The 23,446-nt window shown below is 34.9% G+C and overlaps 1 protein-coding gene across 1 annotated transcript in view; it reads left to right on the top strand.

Moving 5' to 3' along the window:
• The window catches only part of COL5A2 (collagen, type V, alpha 2), a 90,744-nt gene extending 68,065 nt beyond the window's left edge, over positions 1-22,679 (top strand). The window contains exons 44-54 of the mRNA XM_006878941.1: positions 599-706; positions 2,202-2,255; positions 4,361-4,468; positions 5,129-5,182; positions 9,056-9,163; positions 9,574-9,627; positions 10,610-10,717; positions 15,678-15,969; positions 19,459-19,646; positions 21,392-21,631; positions 22,217-22,679. Of these exons, the coding sequence (XP_006879003.1) occupies positions 599-706; positions 2,202-2,255; positions 4,361-4,468; positions 5,129-5,182; positions 9,056-9,163; positions 9,574-9,627; positions 10,610-10,717; positions 15,678-15,969; positions 19,459-19,646; positions 21,392-21,631; positions 22,217-22,363 (1,461 nt within the window). The 3' untranslated portion in view covers positions 22,364-22,679. The remainder of the gene's footprint in view (positions 1-598; positions 707-2,201; positions 2,256-4,360; positions 4,469-5,128; positions 5,183-9,055; positions 9,164-9,573; positions 9,628-10,609; positions 10,718-15,677; positions 15,970-19,458; positions 19,647-21,391; positions 21,632-22,216) is intronic.
• Positions 22,680-23,446: the final 767 nt, after the last annotated feature.

Here is a 23,446-nt window from a genome sequence, read left to right on the forward strand (position 1 = left end):
ATAGTTTGTGAAGAATCCTAAAAGTAATCTTGTGCTACCTGGAGCATACTTAAGAATATCATATTCCCTTGAGAATGATAAAGTTTTAGAGATTATTTTTAAGAACCAAGGCAAAAGACCAGATTACTTGGGTAAAGTTCATTGCAACTCTTGAAAAGGTAAAGAATGTTGTTGTTTTTTTTTTTTTTAAATATATGCACAAAGGTAAGGAGGCTAAGGAAAAGTATACAAACAGAATACAGTGTTCTTTTATGATTACCAAGGTTGGCAAGCGAGAGGAAATAGAAAGGACATTTTGTAATTGGATCAGGAACACCCAGAAAGTTGAATGAAGGAAAAGGAGATATAAAATGAGGAATGCTTAGCAAAAAGAAATACATTTTGAATAAAGAGTGCTTTCTGTTATGTTTATTATGCCAGAATGAGTATGATAAAAACTGGAAATGACTTTAAGGATGTATTATAGTAGCATGAGATTGTAGGATAAAGGAAAATTTCTATGGAAAACTGCAGTATGATCTTATTTGAATACACGTAAATATGTGAACTGTCATTCTTAAATTTCTTCAGATTTAATATATTAATACTTTTATTACAGGGCACACCAGGTAAAGTAGGACCAACTGGTGGGCCAGGAGACAAAGGTCCACCTGGACCTGTGGGACCCCCAGGCTCTAATGGCCCTGTAGGGGAACCTGGACCTGAAGTGAGTATTCTCCTCTTTACCATCAGCATGTCGCAGGACAAATTTTCTTTCATTAGAAACTAATTTAGAAATTGATTGTATGCTTGACCTTAATAGGGTTTTAGTGATATTATTTGATTTATTTTCCTTAGGAGATTGGCTAAATGATGACATAAACAAAAAGTATAAAGATTGATGTCTTTTTACTGACCTTCATCTACTGCGGAGTTAAACACTGTACTTGATTTAGGCTATTGCCAAATTGTTTTGAAGGTTCAAAAGACATATTAATTCATCTTTTCCTTTGCTGTTATATCTTCCTATAATGGTGCATTTGTCAAATTTGCCAAGTTTTATGGTGATAGGATTAATATAATTATTAGAAATCATGAAAAGGGCAAACTAAATGGAGATCATTTTACTTAAATGTCACTTTAAAGTAGCATTATAGATGACATGTTCCCTTAGGCTCTTTTGAGCAGAAATTGGTTTTTGAAAGGCAATTTGAGAGGCATGGATTGGAATCCCCTCTTTTTGGTGCTTTGATAAGTAAATCACACAGCCTTTAATGTCAGATTAATTAATTAGTCACAATTTCTTAAAAGAATCAATGCCATTCAGAAAAATTTTTTTATCAAATGGCAAAATCATATTTCTTTAAAAAGAGAATTTTATGCTCCTCTGTCTCTGTCTGTATTTATGACTTTATTATTTTGGGACTCACAATTATGGTGAATATAATATAGTACAGCCATGCCAGTACTTGTTCTTTCCACCCCTACCTCCCCCTAGCTTCCCATACTTTGGTTACAGTTGATGAATGAATATTGACACATCATTATTAACTAGTCTATATTTTATATTATGTTTCTGTCACCCTTTGTGTTCTACAGTACTGGGAGTTATGACAAATGCAATGTTACATATCCATCATTAATGTCATGAAGAATAGTTTTACTGCCTTTAAAATGTCCTGTGTTTCAACAATTCATCTCCCTTACCTTCCCTGGGTTCCTATAAGCCACTGATCTTTTTACTTTCATTTTGGTTTTGCCTTTCCCGTTATATTCTTTATTCAGAATTATACAGTATATAGTCTTATTTGAAATTGCAGTTGTCTTAATTCAAACATTTAAGGTTATAAGAAAAAAATTCTCAAGGAGGAATAGTGAGAAAATTTTTTCACTGATGATATAAACAAAACAAAATAATTAGAATGTAATTGCTAATTATTTCTAAGGATTTGAGAATTTTCTTCATTTACAAAAAAGAAAAGATAGAAGTGAAGAATTTAGATTGCATAAGAAAGTATTAATAATTTCCTAAATATTTTGAAGTAGTTAAAGATAGTCGAAGAGTTTTTTAACAAAAAAGAACCCTACCAAAACGTGAGGTTTCAGTATAAGTTAATTTATAATTTAAAGGATATTTAAAATATGCCTTATTTTCTGGAAATGAGAGTGAGATATTTTCATCATTAAGTTAGTTTTTTTCTCCCGATATGATTTTTTTATAGGGGCCTGCTGGTAATGATGGCACTCCAGGAAGAGATGGTGCTGTTGGAGAGCGGGTGAGGGCAATCTCAAAGATTAAAATATCAGGAATAATGTAGATGTGGAATATTCTTAATACCCAAGAGTTAAAACTACATTTCAACCTTATACTCTTCAGTGAAGCTCCGATTTTTCTAAGAACCCTTTTTATAAGGATGTAATTTTGGTTGGTCTTATAAATGACGTGAGGTTGAATATAGAATGTTGGAGGACATTTTATTAAATGTAGGAAAGCAAATTATACTTGGCTAAACTTGAAGACCTTGGGTGAAGATATCTATGGAATACTTCAAATTTCAAACTCATTCACAAAAGCTTTAAAATAGAAATAGTGTTGTGTATCATTTCAATTCATTTCCATACACCCTAAGGTGAACCCCCATGAGGAAATAAGCCATTTGGCTTTTTAAAACATTGAGGTTTTAAAATAGATGAACAGTGTACTAAAATCTCCCAAACCTAACCACAGATTTTGGTTCTCTTGGGTGATTTCACTGCTGTCTCAGTCAATATATAAAAATGAGGAAGGCAAAGATATATTACACTGCAGAGACTTTATATATTGACTCTTTGCACTCTAAGGCCTATGGACTTTAAAGTCACAAGGATATAGATTGAAATAAAATCTTGAACTTCAACATTCAAATATTTTAAGTATAATTAGTAAGGTGGAACATCTGTGGACTAAATAGCATATTTAGAACATCTAAGACAGTATGGTCATTGAAGAAGAAAAGAGTTTTGGGAGGATGGATTGTAGTAAGAATGACTGGGTACTGGAACCGTGTTCAAGTCTTAAGTACTCAACTTCTTATCCAAAGGTTGAAAGTTAGAAACTACTAGCCCAACCGTGGAAAAAAAAAAGATGAAACAGGCTTCTTCAGAGTTAATGTTACCACTTCAGAAAGTCTGTGGGAAGTTTCACTCCATTCTATAGGGTGTCTGTCTACACCATCCTGTCTTTGACACAGAATTGACTTGATAGCAATAGGTTTGACTTTTTAAAGGATGGTTGGCTTTGGGTCCTAAGAAGAAATAAAGGGTTTTGGAGTAGTCTGGGACTAAGTTTACCTTCTCCTCCCACTTACCTTGGTCTCAGGGACTGAAAATTCTTTTAGCTCATGAACTTTCCCCTTGGTTGGTATACAATTTTTTAGCACAGTAGTTTTCAAAGTATTTTAATAGTGTAAGTCCTGATACAATTTTGAAAAATGTGTAAACCCTATGCACATTTTTATGTTAATATTCATTTTTTTAATCAAAGAAAGGGCTATGTGGTAAATTTTAAGTGTATACATGTTTCAAGCATATTTTGCTCCATCTTGGAGTTTCTAGTTTAGTTTATTCAGTATATTATAGATGTCTGTTATATAACTTAATTCCCAGAGTTTATCATGGCTCGGAACCTAGGAAGCCAAGTAATAAATATTTATTTCAGAGAAAAATGCCTAACTGATTTTTTCAAGTTGAGATAATTATGCTGACATATTTTCATATTGCAGCCACCTTACATCTGACTTCTTAGGTAAGACAGTCACATTAGATTTGGAGACTTGTCATGATGTGTCTCCTGAGTAAGATAAGCAGCAAATGTTTTCATGTTTTCTTTCAAAATCTATTTATGTTTTTCTCAACTAACCTATGGAGTCTGGAAAAATCTCTTAGTTTGGTGCCCTAAAATATTTACTTTCATATCATTGAACTGTAATAAGGTTGCTGATGGTGTGGTCATTCTTTTATAAAGTACAATAAAGGTGATTGATAAAGGAGAAATAAAAAAGATATTCAACCATCAATTTTCTGAAAGAATATATCCAGTGAAGAAGATCTAGAAGTTAAATTCCATAAAATGATTCCTACTTCCACACTGGGTATCCTTTTTTGATACCCAAAGTGAACATACTAAGTTCTAGAATTGACCAGAATTTATGCTTCAAAAATTTTGAACATGAGAACAAGTTGTTGTTGTTGTTGTTATGTGCTATCGAAGTGGGGAATGATTTAAGAAGAATGAGAGATGTCTGAAGTAATCTCATTCTTTGAGATTCCTTTGAGAGTGATCAAATAGAATACCATGACCAAATAGAGATTAAGAAAATAATATCATGATTTATTTTGTCAGGGTGATCGGGGAGACCCTGGGCCTGCAGGTTTGCCTGGATCTCAGGGTGCACCTGGAACCCCTGGCCCTGTTGGTTCTCCAGGAGATGCAGGACAAAGAGGAGATCCGGTAAGAAGGGAGTTGATTTAGCACTGCTCATTCATCTACTATAAGTGGTACATGGGCATTGGTTGTGGATACTAAACACTGTTAAGCAGCCAATTATGAATAAATTATACATTTCAATCTTAAAACTGAGTTTCTTGAAGAATTTTAAAACCCTTGATACTTTGACTATTATAATTTAAAGATAAGATAGTGGATAATTTAAAGATATGAAATGTGATATTCAGGCATATGTTACATTTTAACACATAATGTCTTACTGTAATCAACTAAAATAATCTTCATTTAGGGAATCTAATGAATAAAATTGACTATTGGTGTATCATTGGAGTTACCGTGAGTGTGCATAGGCATTAATTAGCCTAATATCAATTATTAGCTATAGCGGTGGATACAGAGATTCACATATATGTATAAACACTCAACTACAAACACATATTCCTTTAAGAAAAATGTTTTACCTGGATAAGTATTGATAATCCCAGAGAAAATCAACTTTGACAATAATAGTTTATACAAATGAAAAGTAATTTTCAAATAAATGGAAATAAACATCTTAAAATAACCAAGACAAACATATTTTAGACATCTTAAATATACAATATAGGTATATAATATCAGTTTTACATACCACATGATAATTTTTGTGACAATTTCCTCTAGGGTTCTCGGGGTCCAATCGGACCACCTGGTCGAGCTGGGAAACGTGGCTTACCTGTAAGTTCTCAATTTTTACACAAATATTCTTACATAAAATATGCTTCCAAAGATGTAGATTTTTACATTCTGAAATAAATACTTTACATTCTTAAAGCTTTGACAAAAATGGTCTTGAAAATAGTTCAAACAAAAGTTCCTTTTGTTGCTGGAATTTTAACACTGTTCCCCGGAACCGAGATAGGGGTTTTTTTCCAATACTGAATGATTTTCAGAGCCATAGTTTTCCCTTCCAGAATAACAAGGATAAGAGACTTTCTCTCAGAGCTGTCCTAAAGGTTGTATAGGAGAATGGATTTGAATATCTTTGTAAACCAGAAGTGCTGTTCAAATATGTGTTATTTTCAATTTCACTAATTCATTTTTTCATCTTTTTCTTCTTTGTAATTATTTTGGGTTGTTATTATATAGAAGCTTTACTAGGAATCATTTCTTTCTAGGTAGTCTGAAAAGTAAGTCATGCAGCTTTTGTATCTACTATTTAAGTCAATGCCTATATCCATGAAGAATAATTCACAGTTATATTATTAAATTGTATTCCATTTAGTCTGCTAGCATTGCAGTCTTCAGCATGTTCAAGCCCATTGTTACACATGCCAAATTAGTCCACCTTGTTGAGGAGATTTCTCTTTTTCTGACCCTCTTCCTTTTCCAGCATGATGTCTTTTTCCAAAGACTGACATGCCCAAAATATGTGAGACTCTTTCCTCTAAGAAGAAACTTTATTGCACTTCTTCCAGGACAGATGTATTGGTTCTTTTGGTTGTTATTGGCTAGTTATTGATTCTCTTTTTAGTTATTATTGCTTGTTTATTGGTTCTTTTTGTTTTAAATAATAAAACAAAGCAAACAAAAACTCTTTTGTTAAGAATTATACAGTGAAAGGACTTCCTTGTTTTTCTGGGCCTTTAAAATTTTCTTTGACGGAGTGTAGTCTTTTCTATACTTTTATTAGTCATTTTAGTAGAAAATATTTACGTTTTCCTTATGTGATATATTCTTATATATTTCTAATATAGTCATTTGTCTTTCATAGCTTTTATTTTATATCTGCGATTGTAGTGATTAACATTTCTTGTGTAAAAGAGTGTAAGAGGTATTGAGACAACTGTACCTGATTGACCACTTATAACTTCATAAAAGGAAACAAACCCCATTAACAATATTTCTAATATAAAATCAAATTTCCATAGAGCCAAACATAGGCATAGCCTCCATACTCTTGTACCTACTTCAGCTAATTCCAACACCAATAATACTGCTCTACTACTGCTTGGTCTGGAATTTATTGCAATGACTATACAGATTTCACAGTCCATGGTATATCTAACATTGTTTTCTACCACAATTCAAAGACATCTTTTTTTTTAATAATCTTTATTATTTGTATGACTTTCAGCAGATTTTTCTCAGTGAAACAAATCTTTTGATTTCTTTAGTACTGCTGCCAGGGCTTGTTGTGGTTGTTGTTGTTGATTGCTGTTGAGTCATGCACGACTCATAGTGACCCAGTGAACAAAAGACCTGAAGCCTTTCTCTAAGTATTGACACTTATCAAAGTTCCTAAAGTTTCCAGAGGCATTTTAGAAAGTGGATGCCAATAAAAAAAAATAAATCATTCACATCTTTAGTCTTTTCTTCATCTCTCATTATGTGCCTGTTGGTCAAGGTGTAATCCTTATTGAAAGCTATTGTCCTTGATCTTCTACAGAAACATCTTCTTTATTTTCTTCAAGCAAATTTGTCATCTGCATGACAAAACTTGTTTTTTGTTTAGGTTTCCTTCAATCTTGAAGTCATATTCTTCTTCATATCATCCAGGTTCTTGAATTTTATATACATTCATCATACAGTTTGAATAAATATGGTGAAAATATATAAACTTTATGCACACTTTTCCTGATTTTAAACTACACAGTGTTCACATATATGTTCAATTACCTTCTTGTCTGTGTATAGAATATCTAAATTAAAAAAGAAAGAATGCACAAACAAAAGACAGTAAGGGAAATATTAGTCAATGAGTCAGTTTTACATCTTCTAATGCCATATCAATAGAATTTTAGTTCTCTAGGAAAACTAAAGATAATGGAAGCTGATCTCACAGTAGGTGACTCTATTTCCCTTGTCAGTCTACTGTGAACCACTGGATCCATGATATTTTAATTACCAGTGTCTAAAAAACTCCACCACAAATCAAAAACAATAAACAAAAACAACAACAAAAAAACCCACAAGAAAGAGAATGGAAATCCGAACCTGAATCGATAATGTCCTCCTCTATGTACACTTTCTATCAAATAGTAAAATTCATAATTATTGCTTTTTCTTTAGTTTACTAGGAGAAGGGTTACTATATCTGAGCATTGATAGATAGAAGGCTAATATACAGTTCATTTATTCTATCTTTAATGTGTCTGTCTGATGATGTTCCTGTGTAGTTCATTCAAAAAAAAGATCTTTCCAGTTTCTTAATATAGTCACAGCTGACATAGCCAGTTAATTTATTTGAATGTGAAAATTTATTGAGCATTTTCCTTCTAGATGTAACATGATAAATACATTATACTCACATTTTAATTTGAAATAATTATGTGATGGAAATAATTTTACTTAATGTGATGTCTGTTAAATACATAAAATATAACCCTTGGAAAATTTTAAGAGAGCTCAAAGAAAAAATAATGTCACTTTAGATATGACTGTAGGATAAATAATTAAACAGGGCAAATGAAAAACTAGTTAAAGAACTAAACAGTGAAAGGGCTTTCTTGTTTCTTTAGGTCTTGTAAATTTTCATCCTTTGACAGTGTGTATTCTTTTTATGTTTTTATTACTCATTTTAGTGGAAAATATTTTAGCTTTTCTTATCTGAAATATTTCTGACTTACACAGCATTTGGCTTTCATAGGCTTTACTTTATTTCTATTACTATAGAGATTCTCTATCATCCCTTATGTAAAGAAGTGTAGGAGGCATTGAGTCATCTGTATCTGGCCTCTGTAACTTCACAAAAGGACACAATCCCCATCTAAAACATGCCTAAAATCAGACCAGTATCCATAGAGCCAGACTTGGGCCCCATGCTACTGTACCTACTTCTGCTAATCCTAACACCAGTAGTACTGCTCCACTGCTTGGTCTGAAATCTCTTGTAGTGGCCACACAGATTTCACAGAACCATACTCAAAGTTAGGAAATTTACTAGGGAAGTTGACAATCTGCAACTCAGGTTGACCATAGGATACAGTTATTCAGTCAAGACAGCTTCTCATGTGTGTTCACATGCTTTTTGACCTTTGCCTTCATGGCTTAGGTCAGCATTATAAAGTTCCTAAGTCCTGCCAACAATGGCATCTCTCCCCAGTTCCCCAGCAAGCTTGAGTGAAGGCCCCTGACTCCAGCTTCATGGTCCGGCAGTACCAAGTCAGCTGTGCCTCATGTTGCTCTCTGGTTCTCTGTTGACACAGCTGCTCCTCTTACATGGCTCTGTCTCAAGTTTGACTGGAACAAGAATCTATGGCCTCTAAATATGTATACCACTTTCTCTTCTTTTTAATGAGGTTCATATTTTTACTGTTAAATTTGCTCATTTTAAAATTGGTAGGGTGAGAGAACTGACCAATCCTATAATGATTAATTTATTATGCATATCCTATTTCAGGCTGCCCCCCAGTCGTGTGATGAAGGTCAAGGTTGATGCCTAGGGAATACATTTTGAACAATAAACCTATGAAACCTGTCCTGGGAAAAATAAACAAAAATTCCCAGGTCTCATTCTATTTAAAGAAGAAATCCATATAAAAAACAGTATTTGAAATGATGGTAAATTGGAGACAGGTGATATTTCTGTCATGATGACTCTATTTCTAGGGACCCCAAGGACCTCGTGGTGACAAAGGTGACCATGGAGATCGAGGTGACCGAGGTCAGAAAGGTCACAGAGGTTTCACAGGTCTTCAAGGTCTTCCTGGACCACCTGTAAGTTATTACTGTAGATATTTTTCTTTCATGTGGAATGCACTGACACATTGTCAATATAATGGATATAAAATGGATAGATTTTATATTTTATTTTGAAAAGAATATTTTCATTTCACAGAATGTTTAGATGGAATAACTAACTATCTAGTTTCCCAATATAATTATCATTTACTGGGTAGAATTTTGTTGGGAAGAAATAAAAAATATGATATATGCATCATTACTTTTAAGTTGTCTTCAGCAGCAGTAAATGAGGCTAAAACTTAAACTCATGTGGGCATTTCAGAGGTTGATAACAAAGAATTTATGCTGTCAATGTCAATTATATCACATTCTAAGAAGGGGAAAAGAGTATATTGAAGTATCTAAATATTTTGGCAACATTTTATGTTTTCTTTTTTTATTAGGGTCCAAATGGTGAACAAGGGAGTGCTGGAATCCCTGGACCTTTTGGCCCAAGGGTAAGTAACAAAAAATAAGCTACAGATGAAAATAATAGTGCTTTTGGTAATATACTGTTAATATTTAAGTATTATTTTCATAGCAGTGAAACTGGTTGACTTATGTTCCTTGAAGATATGAGACAAATCGTTCAGCAATTACTTTTACATAGAAATAAGCATATGACATAGTACTTTGTGGGCCTGTATTAAAAATCTCTTACCTCAGGCTTGGTTGTAATCATTTGTTAGCTTATTTACTTACTAAAATGTCCATTAAGCTTTCATTCTTTCAGATGGTGTAATAAGACCTATCATAAAGTGGAGACAGATTTAAAGCTGGATATGTTTTTCCTTTAAGTAACGGTAGTATTTCATCAGCAGTAGTTTGCATAAAAATAATTCAGATACAAGTCATGAAATAAAACCATTATTTAAAGTGTTTAGAAATTCTACATTTTAATGAATGTTGCCTCAAGTAGAACATTAATCCTAAAACAATTAACATACATAATTATTCGGGGAAAATAAATAATCCATTGTCTAAGGAGAGTATGAAAATTATAAAATTGAGAACAGTAGTATAAAAATAACTGACTTAAATATGAATTGATTCATGAGTGTAAATATAGAAGAGTGTATATAAACTTACATTTTCTATAAAAACTTAAACTTTTATCATTTTCTAAACTTGAGTTAATTGAAATTCCAATTAGTTCACAGTATTTGAGATTAGATGAAACTGTTCCAACCCACAAAAATTGAAGTTCTTCATTTGCACTGGTGTTTTGCTATCACAAATGATGGATAAAACATGTGTGATGAATTCATACATGTCACTAAACTCTAGGTTTAATTATTAGTCATTAGGAAAATGAGTCTGAGAAATATTTTTAATAAGCCCATAAAGAAAATAACTTCTTAAATTTAGACAAAGGCATTTTTCAAGTTCTTTTCACCTTCCATCCCACATAGAATCTAAAAGAGTCTTTGTTTCTTGCAGGGTCCTCCAGGTCCGGTTGGTCCTTCAGGAAAAGAAGGGAACCCTGGGCCCCTTGGTCCAGTTGGACCTCCTGGTGTACGGGGCAGTGTGGGAGAAGCAGGACCTGAGGTAAAGGCAGGAGTTTGCATGAAAGTAATGCTATTATGAGCATATCCTCCGAGATAGGAAGACCACGACACAAGACCTTTCTAGGCCGCTACCACTGATTCTCCACCAACCTAGCAAAGCTCATGTAGATCTGTCTCTTGCTAGCATACTAACCAGGCTTGTGCTGCCTGAAAACTTTCCTGGATTCCACCAGGGCAGGAGGCACATTGCACAGGGCACACACAGGTCTCTGCCTTCATGCTGTCTGCAGTCAGGGACCTGTCCAAATTACTGAGGAGCAATCATGTTAGTTTGAGGACTAATGTGTACTTGATTCAGAACATTGTCTTTGTAATCACTTGATACGCTGTTAAGAGCTGGACAATGAATAGCATGAGAAAAGAAAAATTGATACCTTTAAACTGTGGTGTTAAAGATGAGTATTGAATATCCCATGAACTGCTAAAAGAGTAAATAGATATGTCTTAGAGAAGTTCCAGCCAGACTACTATTTAGAGGGAAGGATGGTGAAGCTTCATCTCACATACTTTGGGTACTTGGGCATGTTACTAGGAGAGACTATCCCTTGGAGAAGGATATCATGCTTGAAAAGGTGGGGTTAACTGCAAGGAAGAGGAACCAGATGGATTGACATGATGACTACAGCAATGCGCCAAGTATGTCGGAGATTATAAGATTGGCACACAGTAGGACAGGATTCAAGTCTCACTAAAGGTTGTGCTCGGCTCAGTAGCACCTAATAACAACAATGCTCTAGATTCTAATAGTTTAGAGGAATTCCATCAGAGGAATGTTGTTCTTAGTAGAAGGCCTAAGCAGTGTGATGGATAAGAGATCCCAAACCCCCTAAAACAAATCCACTGCAGTCAGTCTGAAGTCACAAAAGAGCTTCTCTGTATGCCATTGTTAGGTGCCCTCAAGACACTTCTGATTTCTAGCAGTCTTACCTTGTGTACAACAGAGCTAACCCCTGCCTGTCATGAACCACTGTCACAATCTCTGCTGTGATTATCTAAGTAACTATTTTAAATGTTTTTAAAGTATGCCTGTTCACCAATCCACATGCAGTCAGTCTGTGTCTCAAGCCTCATTTATGTTATGAGTTGAATACATGAGCTACCTACACATTATTAGTAAAAGAAATCTTTATTACTTATAGAAAGAAATAGTAAAATAACGGCAATAGATTCTCAAAAGGGAACCACTTACTCTTCCTCAAGTCAAATTAACCATGCCATTTATGAATCTTCAGGCTGGTATTCTGGTTCAGGTGGTTCAGGCCAGACACTATCTTTACATCATCAATGCCTCTGGTCACCACTACACTGTTGGGGAACCTGCATGGCCTCTGGGAAGTGCTGAACCTTTCCTCTCAGATGGGAAGACCATTGCAGAAGACCTTTCTATGCCTCTGCCACTGGATTCCCACCAAGCTTCCAAGGCTGACATATTTCTGTCTCTTGCTGACATGCTAACCAGGCTTTTGCTGCCAGAAAACTCACCTGGCTCCCCCAGAGGAGGAGGCAAGTTACACAGGGCACACACTGTCTCTGCTCTCTTCAGGCAACAGTAATAATAGCTCATTAGTGGTAGGCAAACTTCCTACACAGAGCTGCCTAGCTTTCCCTCTCCATGGACTGGCAAGTCTCTCTCTATGAGTGGATCAGTTCATTGTCTGTGCATCTTCATCATGACAGCACTCTGTTCTAGATCTAATGACAGCTTTCTCTTGTAGGTCTCATTACAGCTATCTGTTACAGGTCTAATGACAGCTCTCTGTTCTAGGTCTAATGACAGCGTTCTGTTCTGAGTACAGGAGGTTCTCAGCACAGGAACCTCTGTGTTAAAAAGATATAGTTACTTTATTCTAGACTCCTCTTGGTGGTAGTGAGTTCCTCCTGAAACTCTATGAGGCAAACTGAGGGCTAGGAGGATGGCAAAATGAACCAGTCACCTAGTTGAGATGCAAGGGATTCCATCCATCTGGGTAAATTTACCAGTCATTCTTTGCATCATAAATCAATGAGTCCCTTGTAACATTGTGGCCCAGACAACCAATTTTAATCTTATCATGACTAGGAAGGCTACATGAAGGTGATTCAGAACACTACAACTTTAATAAACGTTTCCAGAGTATATAATTTCAGAGCCCAGACCACTTGGGCTTTGACTTAATATGATACCAAAGAGAGCAGATGATAAGTCAAGGTTATATTTATAATTGAAGTTATAAAAATGTTACTTTGCTTAAATGATGGTTTATTATGTGACTGTGAGACATAGTTATTATGCCAATAAACTAAGAAAGTTTTATGATAGGAGGTGAAGAGTGTATGAAACTGACATTTTTCTCTATTGAAAGTGATATTGGAGAGAATATTCATAACAATGGTATTAATTTGAAGATTTTTAAATGTTCATTCATTGCTGCACTGCTCTCCCCACTCAGCTCTCCCTCCCACCCCAGTTCACTCCTCTCTTTGAAAAGTAAAAGAAACACCCCTTCCCTGGTACACAATCCCCACCCCCCACACCTCCTACCACCCCAAATACATTCCACTATGCAACCTTAATTGTGGACTCTTGTGATAACCATAAGACTCTATCATACATCGCTTTTAAATTATTCTCTCCCTCATCTGTTTCAGTGCAGTATACACAGTTTATCCAGTTTTTCTGTTTTACCACAACTCTGATATTAGTCCCATTTTACAGCAGTGGACCTTTTTTACTTTTCTGTTTTTCTGTCTCTATCTCTTAATGGCTATGCTTGTTGTTGCTGTTGTTATGTGCTGCCAAGTTGAATACAACTCATAGTGACCCTGTGAGCAGCAGATTTGAACTCTTTCCTATCCTGTGCCATCCTCACAATCTCCAACACCATCAAGTCCATTGCTGCAGTCATTGTGTCAGTTCACCTGGGTGAGAGTCTTCCTCTTTTCACCGTCCCTCCACTTTCCCAAGCATTATATCTTCCTCCAAGAAATATCATCTTCTAGCAACATGCTCAAATTATGTGAGATGAAGCGTCATCATTTGCTTCCAAGGAGCACTCTGGCTGCACCTTCTCTTCCTATTCATCCTTTACATCCTGTTTAATGCATGTCACATGTCTTCCTGCATTTTCCTCTTCCTTAGGAATATAAGGGAATTCTGTAGGTATTTACTGCATTTCCTTAGTATTGATATGTAAATTTATATAGCTGACAGATGCAACTATGCCTCATCTTTTTTCCCCAACTTATGTCTGTGACTACACTACAAAATAAAATATTTTTTATCACAAACTATGCTTATCAAATAGCCTATTTCGTATAACCAAGAGGAATTTTATTTTTTAAAGTTTTCTCTGAATATGAATAGAAAAGAGTTACAGGATTAAATAGTCTTTACTTTTGTAGCTCTTAACTTTTATGATTCAGTGTGTAATATTTTTTAAGGGGGGAAGGTTTATTTGTTCTTTTTAAACCTCTTATCCTGAGATTAGCCTAAAGAAATTAATAAAATCATATAATATGGCCATGACCATCGTATTTAGCTGCCTATTTGTAATGAGGAAACTGACCCTAAAAGTAGTCACACCTTATCCACAGTCTTACAGCAAACGGCAGAGGCAGTAATAGAATCCCAGATTCTGACGATCAGGACTGCTCTGTCCACAGGAGCTATGAGCTCCTTATCACTGTAGACTGTCCTCTGGTTCTTTTGAGTTGCACAATTCCTTTTTGAGAACTTGCAGAAGGAATTATTGGATACAGTTCTAAGCCTCTGGCATTTTTTTCTGCTAATCTCCAAGTAGTTCTTGCTTGTCACCAAAGCAGAACTTTTTCTTTTTGGAAAGGTCAGAAAGAACTTTCATATTGTCTAGAGAATTCCAAACTGTATTCTGATTATTACATGTAACACATCTTCCTCAGTTTCCCCCTGACTTGGGAATGTAAAGAAATTCTAGGTGTTTTCTGTATTTCCTTAGCATTGTTGTGTAGCAGAGCTGTCAGTTGTAACTCTGCATCATATCTTTTTTTTATTCAGCTTCTGTCCATAAATTCTTTTAAAAAATTTATTTGTTTTTAAAAATTTTATTATTAATTTTCATGACAATTTACAAAGATTTTGGATTTCCATTCATTCATTATCACACTTTTCTCCCTGCCCACCCATCGTTCCAGTTTGTTCTTCTCTTTGAAAAGTAAATGAAAAATTCTCTCATTGTTAAGCAATCCCTCCCCCCAGGTCTACTCAACTATGTTGCCTTTATTCTGGACTCATGTCATGACAATAATATCTAATCATTTATGCCTTTTAAACAGTTCTCTCTCTCATCTGTTTCAATGCCATATACATAATTTATCCAGTCATTCTCAGTATCCCTCCCACCCCTATGTCGGTTTCCTTTTACAACAGTGGCACTATGCAGTATCTGTCCTTTTTGTGACTGAGCAATTTCACTCAGCTACGTATAAAACATTTTGATTTAGCCTTGCCTAAATTAGTTCTTAAAAGTACAGGTTTGCATAGTCTTCCTTTTCCAATCCCAAATTAAATGTCTTTATTATGCTTGGGGGGTTTTGGTGTGTGTTTGTATATATTTTAAGATATACTTAATTTCTTTTATCTATTGATTACTTGGTTTTAAAACATAAGTCTATTTCTGAATATTCTTAACATAAAATATATGACATCTTCAAGATAACCATGAGAACAGATATATTTTCGCTTTAACGTTATTTCTTTTATATGCTAACATATATTATTCAAAATATAATTACACATCCTCCCACATCCTTGAAATATTATTTCTTGGTAACTAGCCTCATCTATTTACGAAGACTTCTTTCCCAGTATCATCAAATTGAGGTGTAACAACTCCCTATCTACAAAGTCCCCTCAGTGCCTAATGTCCAATTAAAGTAAACAAGCATTAATATAACTGTATTTTCTACTTCTTTTTAATGCTTAGGGTCCCCCTGGTGAACCTGGTCCTCCTGGCCCGCCAGGTCCTCCAGGTCACCTTACTGCTGCTCTTGTGGATATTATGGCACCCTATGATGATAGCATGGCAGATCCACTTCCAGAGTTCACTGAAGATGAAGCTGCCCCAGATGACAAGAACAAAACAGATCCAGGTGTTCATGCCACCCTGAAGTCACTCAGCAGTCAGATTGAAACAATGAGAAGCCCTGATGGCTCTAAAAAGCACCCAGCCCGGACCTGTGATGACTTGAGGCTTTGCCATCCCACCAAGCAGAGCGGTGAGTACACAGCAGCCCATCTGAACCAGACATGAGAGGTAAAATAGTAACCATTTCAGAGAGTTCATGATTTTGTCGTGAAATAACAAATCCGAATTTGGCTTCTGATAGAATAAATCAAATAGCATTCCTTTTTTTTTTTTTTAAGAATATGGGATATCTTTAATATATTTTCATGTTTCATTGATTAGGGACCTAATTCAGTATTATTATAATAGTTTAGTGACTAAAGAGTTCTGCAATTATTAGGTCACCTTTGTTGCCCTAATTTCATGAACTATGCCTGAACTTTATTCCATCATCTAGAGTAATTAAATAATACCTGAAGAAGAGGAATACTAAACCATGAGAGTGAATTATAAATGATTAAGGGTTTCATTTAACATTGGCATTGTTAATGACATTGATGTGTAGTAATAATTACTGTCTTTGAACAATAGGCAGTTTTTATTTCCAATTCTATAACTCCTACCACAGTTTTCAGAGATGGTGACATTGCTTCAAGATAGGGAACGGTTCAGAGTATTGTTCATAGGGTTTCTATGAGCTGTAGTTGACTTGATGGCACATAAGAAAAATATCATACATCCTAACAGACTCTATTAATTATATTTAAATATATTTCTTCATATTATAAATTTTATACAATTTATCTATATATGTTGTTTTTGTGTACCATCAACTCAGAACCGACCCATAACTGACCTGGGTTTTCAGAGGCAGTTAATCACATGGGAGGAGACTATCTGTCCTTCTCCCTCAGAGCAGCTGGAGGATTTGAACTGTGTACCTTTGGGATTGCAGCTCAGTTTCTTACCCCTAGACCACCAGGGCATATATGGGTTTATTTATTTGTTTAACTGGTGGCTTCATGGCAAGAAGCTGTGCTGCAATCCTGAAGGCTTGTGGTTTGATGCCACCAGCTGCTCTCATGGGAGAAGGATGGACAATCTCCTTCTGTGTGATTGATTAACTGCCTCTAAAAACCCTCTGGAGGGTCAGCGATAGATTGGTTCCGACACTATGGTACACAACAACAACAACATATTCAACAGCAGACATTAAATATGTGATGTCTATGAGAAGATCAATTAAAAAAATTAATGAGATATTCATAGCTTTTCAATTGTAATTTACTTGAATTACTTTCTTTCCTTGATTCATTGTTTTAATAATAAATTATCCACTTAAGAATTTCTTTAAAATATTGGGTCTAAATTTAATAGACCTGTGTTTTGCTGGCCTAGTGGTTAATCAGTTGTGCTGCCAACCCAAAGACAGGAAGTTTGAATCCACCAGTTACTCTGTGGGAGAAAGATATACAGTCTCCTCCAGTGCGATATCTAGTCTCTGAAAACCTACTGTAGAATCAGCTTTGGTTTGGTTCTAACTTGAAGGCAATGAGTTGATGTTTTGGAAGCTTTTTAGATATTTATTTTAGGGAGCTTTGGTGATACAGTCTGCAGGAAATTGCACTGCTAACTCAGCTCGTGCTTCTCTGGTGGTTTAGCCACCAGCTGCTTTGAAGGAGAAAGGCAATCTCCCATAAGATTTACAGCCTCTGGAAAAACACTGAAAGGGCAGCTGTGAGTTGGTTCTGACTTCACTACAATGAGTCTTTTGTTGTTGTTATGTGCCTTTGAGTTGACTGAGACTCAGCGACCCCATGAGCAGTATCTCTGAACCTTACCCTATTCTAAGTCAGTCCCACTGTCTCTGACACACCAAACTCCATAACCCCAATTACTATGCCAATCTATCTCATCCAAGGTCTTTTAAATATATTTAAGTTGGCAAAGTGACATACTTAATGTGAATTATTGTCTTTTTGGTATAGCTTTCTCATCTATAAAATTAAAATAATTACAGTTTTTTAATGTGGGTATTTGAGTGCTAAGTTTATAGTTTTGCAAAATGCTTAAAACAGTACCAAGCACATAACTGTTCTTACATTATGTCCAACTCATGGTGATCCTATGTGTGTTGGAGTAGAACTGTGGTTCTACTGTCAATAACTGTTTGTGGGTTTTTGGTGTTTTGTTTGTTTTTTTTTTTCATCCCTAAGTAGATAGCCAGGGTGCTCTATGTGTTCTTAAGCCCACCAGCCTTTTGGTTAACAGCTGAGTTCATTAACTATTTGGGCTCATATTGGGCTCATGCATATAATTTATGTTATGTAAGGAATGCTATTATTAGATGCAGTCAAGTCACCTTTTACTCATATGAATAAAATATCACTCAGTTCTATGTCATCCTCACAGTCATTCCTGTCCTTCAGTGTATTATTGTTGTTATGGTGCCAGCCTACATTAGGACTCTTCCTCTTTTTATCTTTACTAAACATGATATTCTTCAGGGACTTTTCCCTCCTTATAACATGTTCAAAGTGCAAGAGTTTAAGTCTCCTTACCCACATTTCTAAGGATTCTTCTGCCTATATGTCTTTCAAAACAAGATTTGTTTCTTTTTCTCATAGTCCATGTGTTTTAGTTAATATTCTTTTCTGAAGAATACTGATTAGTTAATATTCTTTACTGAAGAGTGCTGGCAAATACTACCATTAAAACATTGATTTATACTTCTTAGTTATACTTTCGCATGTCTGTGAAAGAACTGACGTGATCATGGTTTGGGTTACGCTTATCTTCGTTTTCAAAGTCACAGCAGCTTGGATCGATCAGGTGCTCCATAGGCGAAAGATGGGCTCTATCTCCTCACGAGATTTACAACCTCTGAAATCTTGAGGGTCAGCTTACATTATATACTTACTGGACCACAGTGGGTTTAGTTGAGTTTGAAGCTGATTTTTCCAATGCAATACCCTGTTTCCTTGCCTGCTGATTTTATGAGCATTGCTATGGATTTAAAGAAAAATCATATAGCCTTGACAATATCAATATTGTCTGCAGATGTCAAGGTGTTACTTTATAGAGCCAATTGTGAGGACTTTTGTTTTCTTGATATTGAAGTGTAATCATTACTTATGGCGGTAGCCTTTGATCTTCAGTAAGTGTCTTATGTTTTAAGGGGTGCCTATTCTTGAAAGGGTTCTTAGAGAGTTCAAATTTCTTAACCTCTTAATGCTTTTAGCGATTCTTTTTAAAATTCTTTGTTTTGGTGAAATGTATAAATTTGACTGGTTTTTCAATCACTTATGTGTATTTTGTTTTATTATTTTAATTGCATTTGATTAAGGTAATTAAGTACAATGTCTGATCAACCCCTAATTTTTTTCTTTCACTCAATTTTTCTATTACTTTTATTCCTGTCTCCCTCCATTCTCATCTCTCATAACCATCTAAGAATGACTCCAGCTCTATATAAATCTTTCCTTAGATTTTTTTTATAGTTGTGGCTTTAAGCTGTAAATACCTCTTTATGACAAATTTATCACAGTCTGAGTAATTTCCTCTAGATTGATGCATGCTTCACGAAGCTTTATACTTTTCAATCATGTTTGATTAAGAATATCTGAATTTTGGGAAATAGGTGATTACTGGATTGATCCTAACCAGGGATGTGTTGAAGATGCAATCAAAGTTCACTGCAACATGGAAACCGGAGAAACGTGCATATCAGCAAACCCATCCAGTATACCACGCAAAACCTGGTGGACCAGAAGGTCTTCTGATCAGAAACCCGTTTGGTATGGTCTTGATATGAATAGAGGATCGCAGGTAATTTATTTTTTTAAGTTGCAACCACCATTTTTTTATTGATTGATTACATTTTAGTACTTCTTTAGCATTGAAGCACTGGTGAAACACTCATTAAAAACAGAACTGTTAACTGAAAAATCAACAGTTTCAGCCTACCAGTCACTTCATGGGAGTACAATGTGGCCTCCTGTGAAGGTTAAACCTTCAAGAACTCTTCAGGACAGTTCTCATCAATCCTCCAGGATCTGACTTTACTAGAAAATATTGATTTGGGGTTGTGTGTGTGAGCGTACATGTGCATACATGTGCACACACTTTTATATTCTGCATTAGGCTCACTTTACCATGATTGTGCTGAAATGATATAATTTGTGATGAAAGCAGTATCAAAGCAAACCATTTTACTACATATAGTAATAGAAATACTGAATTACAAGTTCTAACTGATGGAATATACAAGATTAACTATTTTTCATATAATTCCTTTTAAGTACAGAATTTTGACAGTGCAGTGTACTTAAAGATGGATTCTATATAGAAGAAAGGAGAGCTGGTGGCTCTTAGGGATCTCTTACTAACTTTGGAACCTTAGACATAACATTTCAGAGTCTAAGTATTTTCATTTCAAAATTAATATAACTTCAATTTGTCATGTTTGAATAAAAAGTTTATAGCCTCGAATGCAGCAAGTAGTAAATACATATTAGATAAATACTACCATTATATTTTTATAATTGCAAAACTGTTAACTTTGTGATATTTTTAATTTTAGGCAGTTTTGTAATTACACTTGCCTTCACTTTTCAATGTGGTTAGGGCCTAAAGGCCGGGTAATGTCAAATTGGTGTTTTATGTTTGTGACAGGTCTTTGGAGTCAGAATCAACTTGACATCACTAGAATATATAGTATTTGACTTAAACATTTTAAACTAATAATTATTAATAGTTAATATTAATAATTACTAATTGTAGTTATTATATGCCATCAAACTTACCACAACTCATAGTGACACTATGTACAATAGCTCTGAACCTTGCTCTAACCCAAGCTAATTTTACTGACTATGACGCACCTAACCCCACTGCCCTAGTTACCGTGTCAGTCCATCTCATCCAGGTTCTTACGTTTTACTTCTCACATTCCAAGTTCCAATCACTAGTGTCTTCCTCCTTTGTGTTTCCAAATTCAAGGGCTCAGCCCCAGGTGCCATATCTGCTAGTCTACTCTAAATGCGCTCTTATTGTACATAGGGTTTTCAAAGTCCCAGTAGTTTGGAAGTGAATGGTCAATTAGCAAAAACAAATCATAAATTATTTTTGATATTTGGTTGAGTGTCTAAGCCAATGCTCAATTGTATAGCCGAAAGAAAAAGAATCACAATTTTAAAAAAATAGAAATGTAGATTTAAACTTTCTTTGGTCAATTCTATTTCATCCCCTGTAATTAACTGCCTTTGAAAACTCACTGGAGGGTTAACTAAGAGTTGGTTCTGAGTCAACAGTTCATAACAGCATTAGCTCTCAATTATATTTATTGCTCTCATCACCTCTTGCTTGAATTAGTGTGTATGTGCTTCTTAACTGTGTATACTTGCAGAAATTTTGATATTTTTTTTCTCATTCTCTTTCTCTCTGTATCGATGTACACAATTTATGTATATGTTAATTTTTGTATAATAATTTTAAAACATTAAGCCTGCTTCCAACAATAATTTTAAAACATTAATTAACCAACATAGCCAAAATTCATTTTGTTTCTCTAGTTTGTTTATGGAGATCACCAGTCACCCAACACAGCCATTACACAAATGACCTTCTTGCGCCTTTTGTCTAAAGAAGCTTCACAGAACATTACTTACATCTGTAAAAACAGTGTAGGATACATGGATGATCAAGCAAAGAACCTCAAGAAATCTGTGATCCTCAAAGGGGCCAATGACTTAGAAATCAAAGGAGAGGGAAACATAAGATTCAGATATACAGTTCTTCACGATACTTGCTCTGTAAGTACTTTTTAATCTATATAAATCTGGTTGAAAAAATTATTTTAGCTAGTAGAGCTATCATAGCATTAGTGGTGGGGACAATTTTATACCATGTAAAGTACAGATGTAAAGAACATTTATAGTCTTAGGGTGAGCTTGAATATGAACTGTACGTTAAGTATGAAGCAGTTATAATACACAGCAATAAAGAAAGAATTAGATTCCAGTTCAGTCCAGTTCTGCAAATTCATATTTGTGTGCCTACAATATATTTCACTTATTTGATAACAATTAAGTGTTTTATAATTCCTTGAGCCTAAAATATAATCCGTGTGAGATACTTTTTCTTTGCATCTGATTTCTACAGCTCCTATGGAAGAGGAACATAAAAGTGATGAATTATAGTTCATTCTATGAAATGCATAAAAGCTTTTATTATTAATGCTATTAGTGACCATTTGGGAAGCTGCAGAGTAATAAAATGCATTTATTTGACCTTTGTTGAACATGCCAAAATGCCTGCTGGCACCCTCCTTTACGTTGGGAGCTCTCTTTGCATTTACTTTGTACACACTATTAATCCATTGCACAATTTCTTTCCAGAAACGAAATGGAAATGTGGGCAAGACTGTTTTTGAATACAGAACACAGAATGTGGCACGCTTGCCCATCATAGATCTCGCCCCTGTGGATGTGGGTGGCACAGATCAGGAATTTGGCATTGAAGTCGGGCCAGTTTGTTTTGTGTAAAGAAAGCCAAGCTATATCGACAAATCACCACCACCACCAATGGCCACCACAGTTCACAAGAACTTTGACTGTTTGAAGTTGATCCTGAGACTCTTGAAATAATGGCTGATCCGGATTCAGCATTGTATATATGATCTTAAAGTGCCTGGCCTCCTTATCCTTCAGAATATTTATTTTACTTACAGTCCTCACGTTTTAATTGATTTAAAATATTTTTCAATCCAGAAGTTTAGGTTTAAGATGATCAATGGCAATGACCACCTTAAAAAAAAAAGTAAACTGATGAAATGAATAAATCTCTGTTTTCTTCAATTTATTTCCATGTAATGAAAAAGTTGCTTAGTATTTATGGGAAAATTCTTCCTCCTGGCAGGTAGCTTAACAAATAGGGTATATAAAACCACAACATTTGTTTATTTCGCTTGGCTACAGTTTGAAAACTAGAAAGTAGTGCCTGTTTGTGACTGCTCATTCCCAGATTATCAACTCAAAGTGAAATCAAAATGTGTACTCTTGTGAACAAAACCCTCATGCATGTCTTCATAATGTGTAACTGATAGGAACTTATGATTCCTTTCAAAATATTCTACCGGTTTCTCACTGTCTGAAATGGAATATTTTAATAATATATCTCAGTGGAATTTCTGGACACCAAAGTGAAATAACTCCAGCCTTTTAAAGTCTTATGAAATAAGTAGTCTCTTTTCCCTAAATTTAAAGAAACCTTTTTCATTTTGACTCAATCTATCGGTATAGATAGAAGTTACATGTATATACCTTTGAACATAATTGCACTTTCTTGTTTAAGACTTCAAATGCAAAATAATTTACACAAAAACTTTCATAAGTACGTGTTCAGGACCCAAAGTTGAAACTCTTCTACATGTACTATGTCATCATCCCGAACTCTAGTAAGAAAAAAATGATTTAGAAACTCAGAGTGGAGCTGGTTCTAATCAATGTGATGATTGGAGTTAGACCATTAGGGCCTCTGAACTCCTATATTGAAAATGACCCAACATTTCTTAGCATGAGCTACCTCATCTCTAGAAGCTGGGATGAACTTACTATTCTTGTTTATAT

Source organism: Elephantulus edwardii, unplaced genomic scaffold, assembly GCF_000299155.1.
Source record: "Elephantulus edwardii isolate Elephantulus edwardi_28Jun2011 unplaced genomic scaffold, EleEdw1.0 scaffold00001, whole genome shotgun sequence".
NCBI classification, from domain to species: domain Eukaryota; kingdom Metazoa; phylum Chordata; class Mammalia; order Macroscelidea; family Macroscelididae; genus Elephantulus; species Elephantulus edwardii.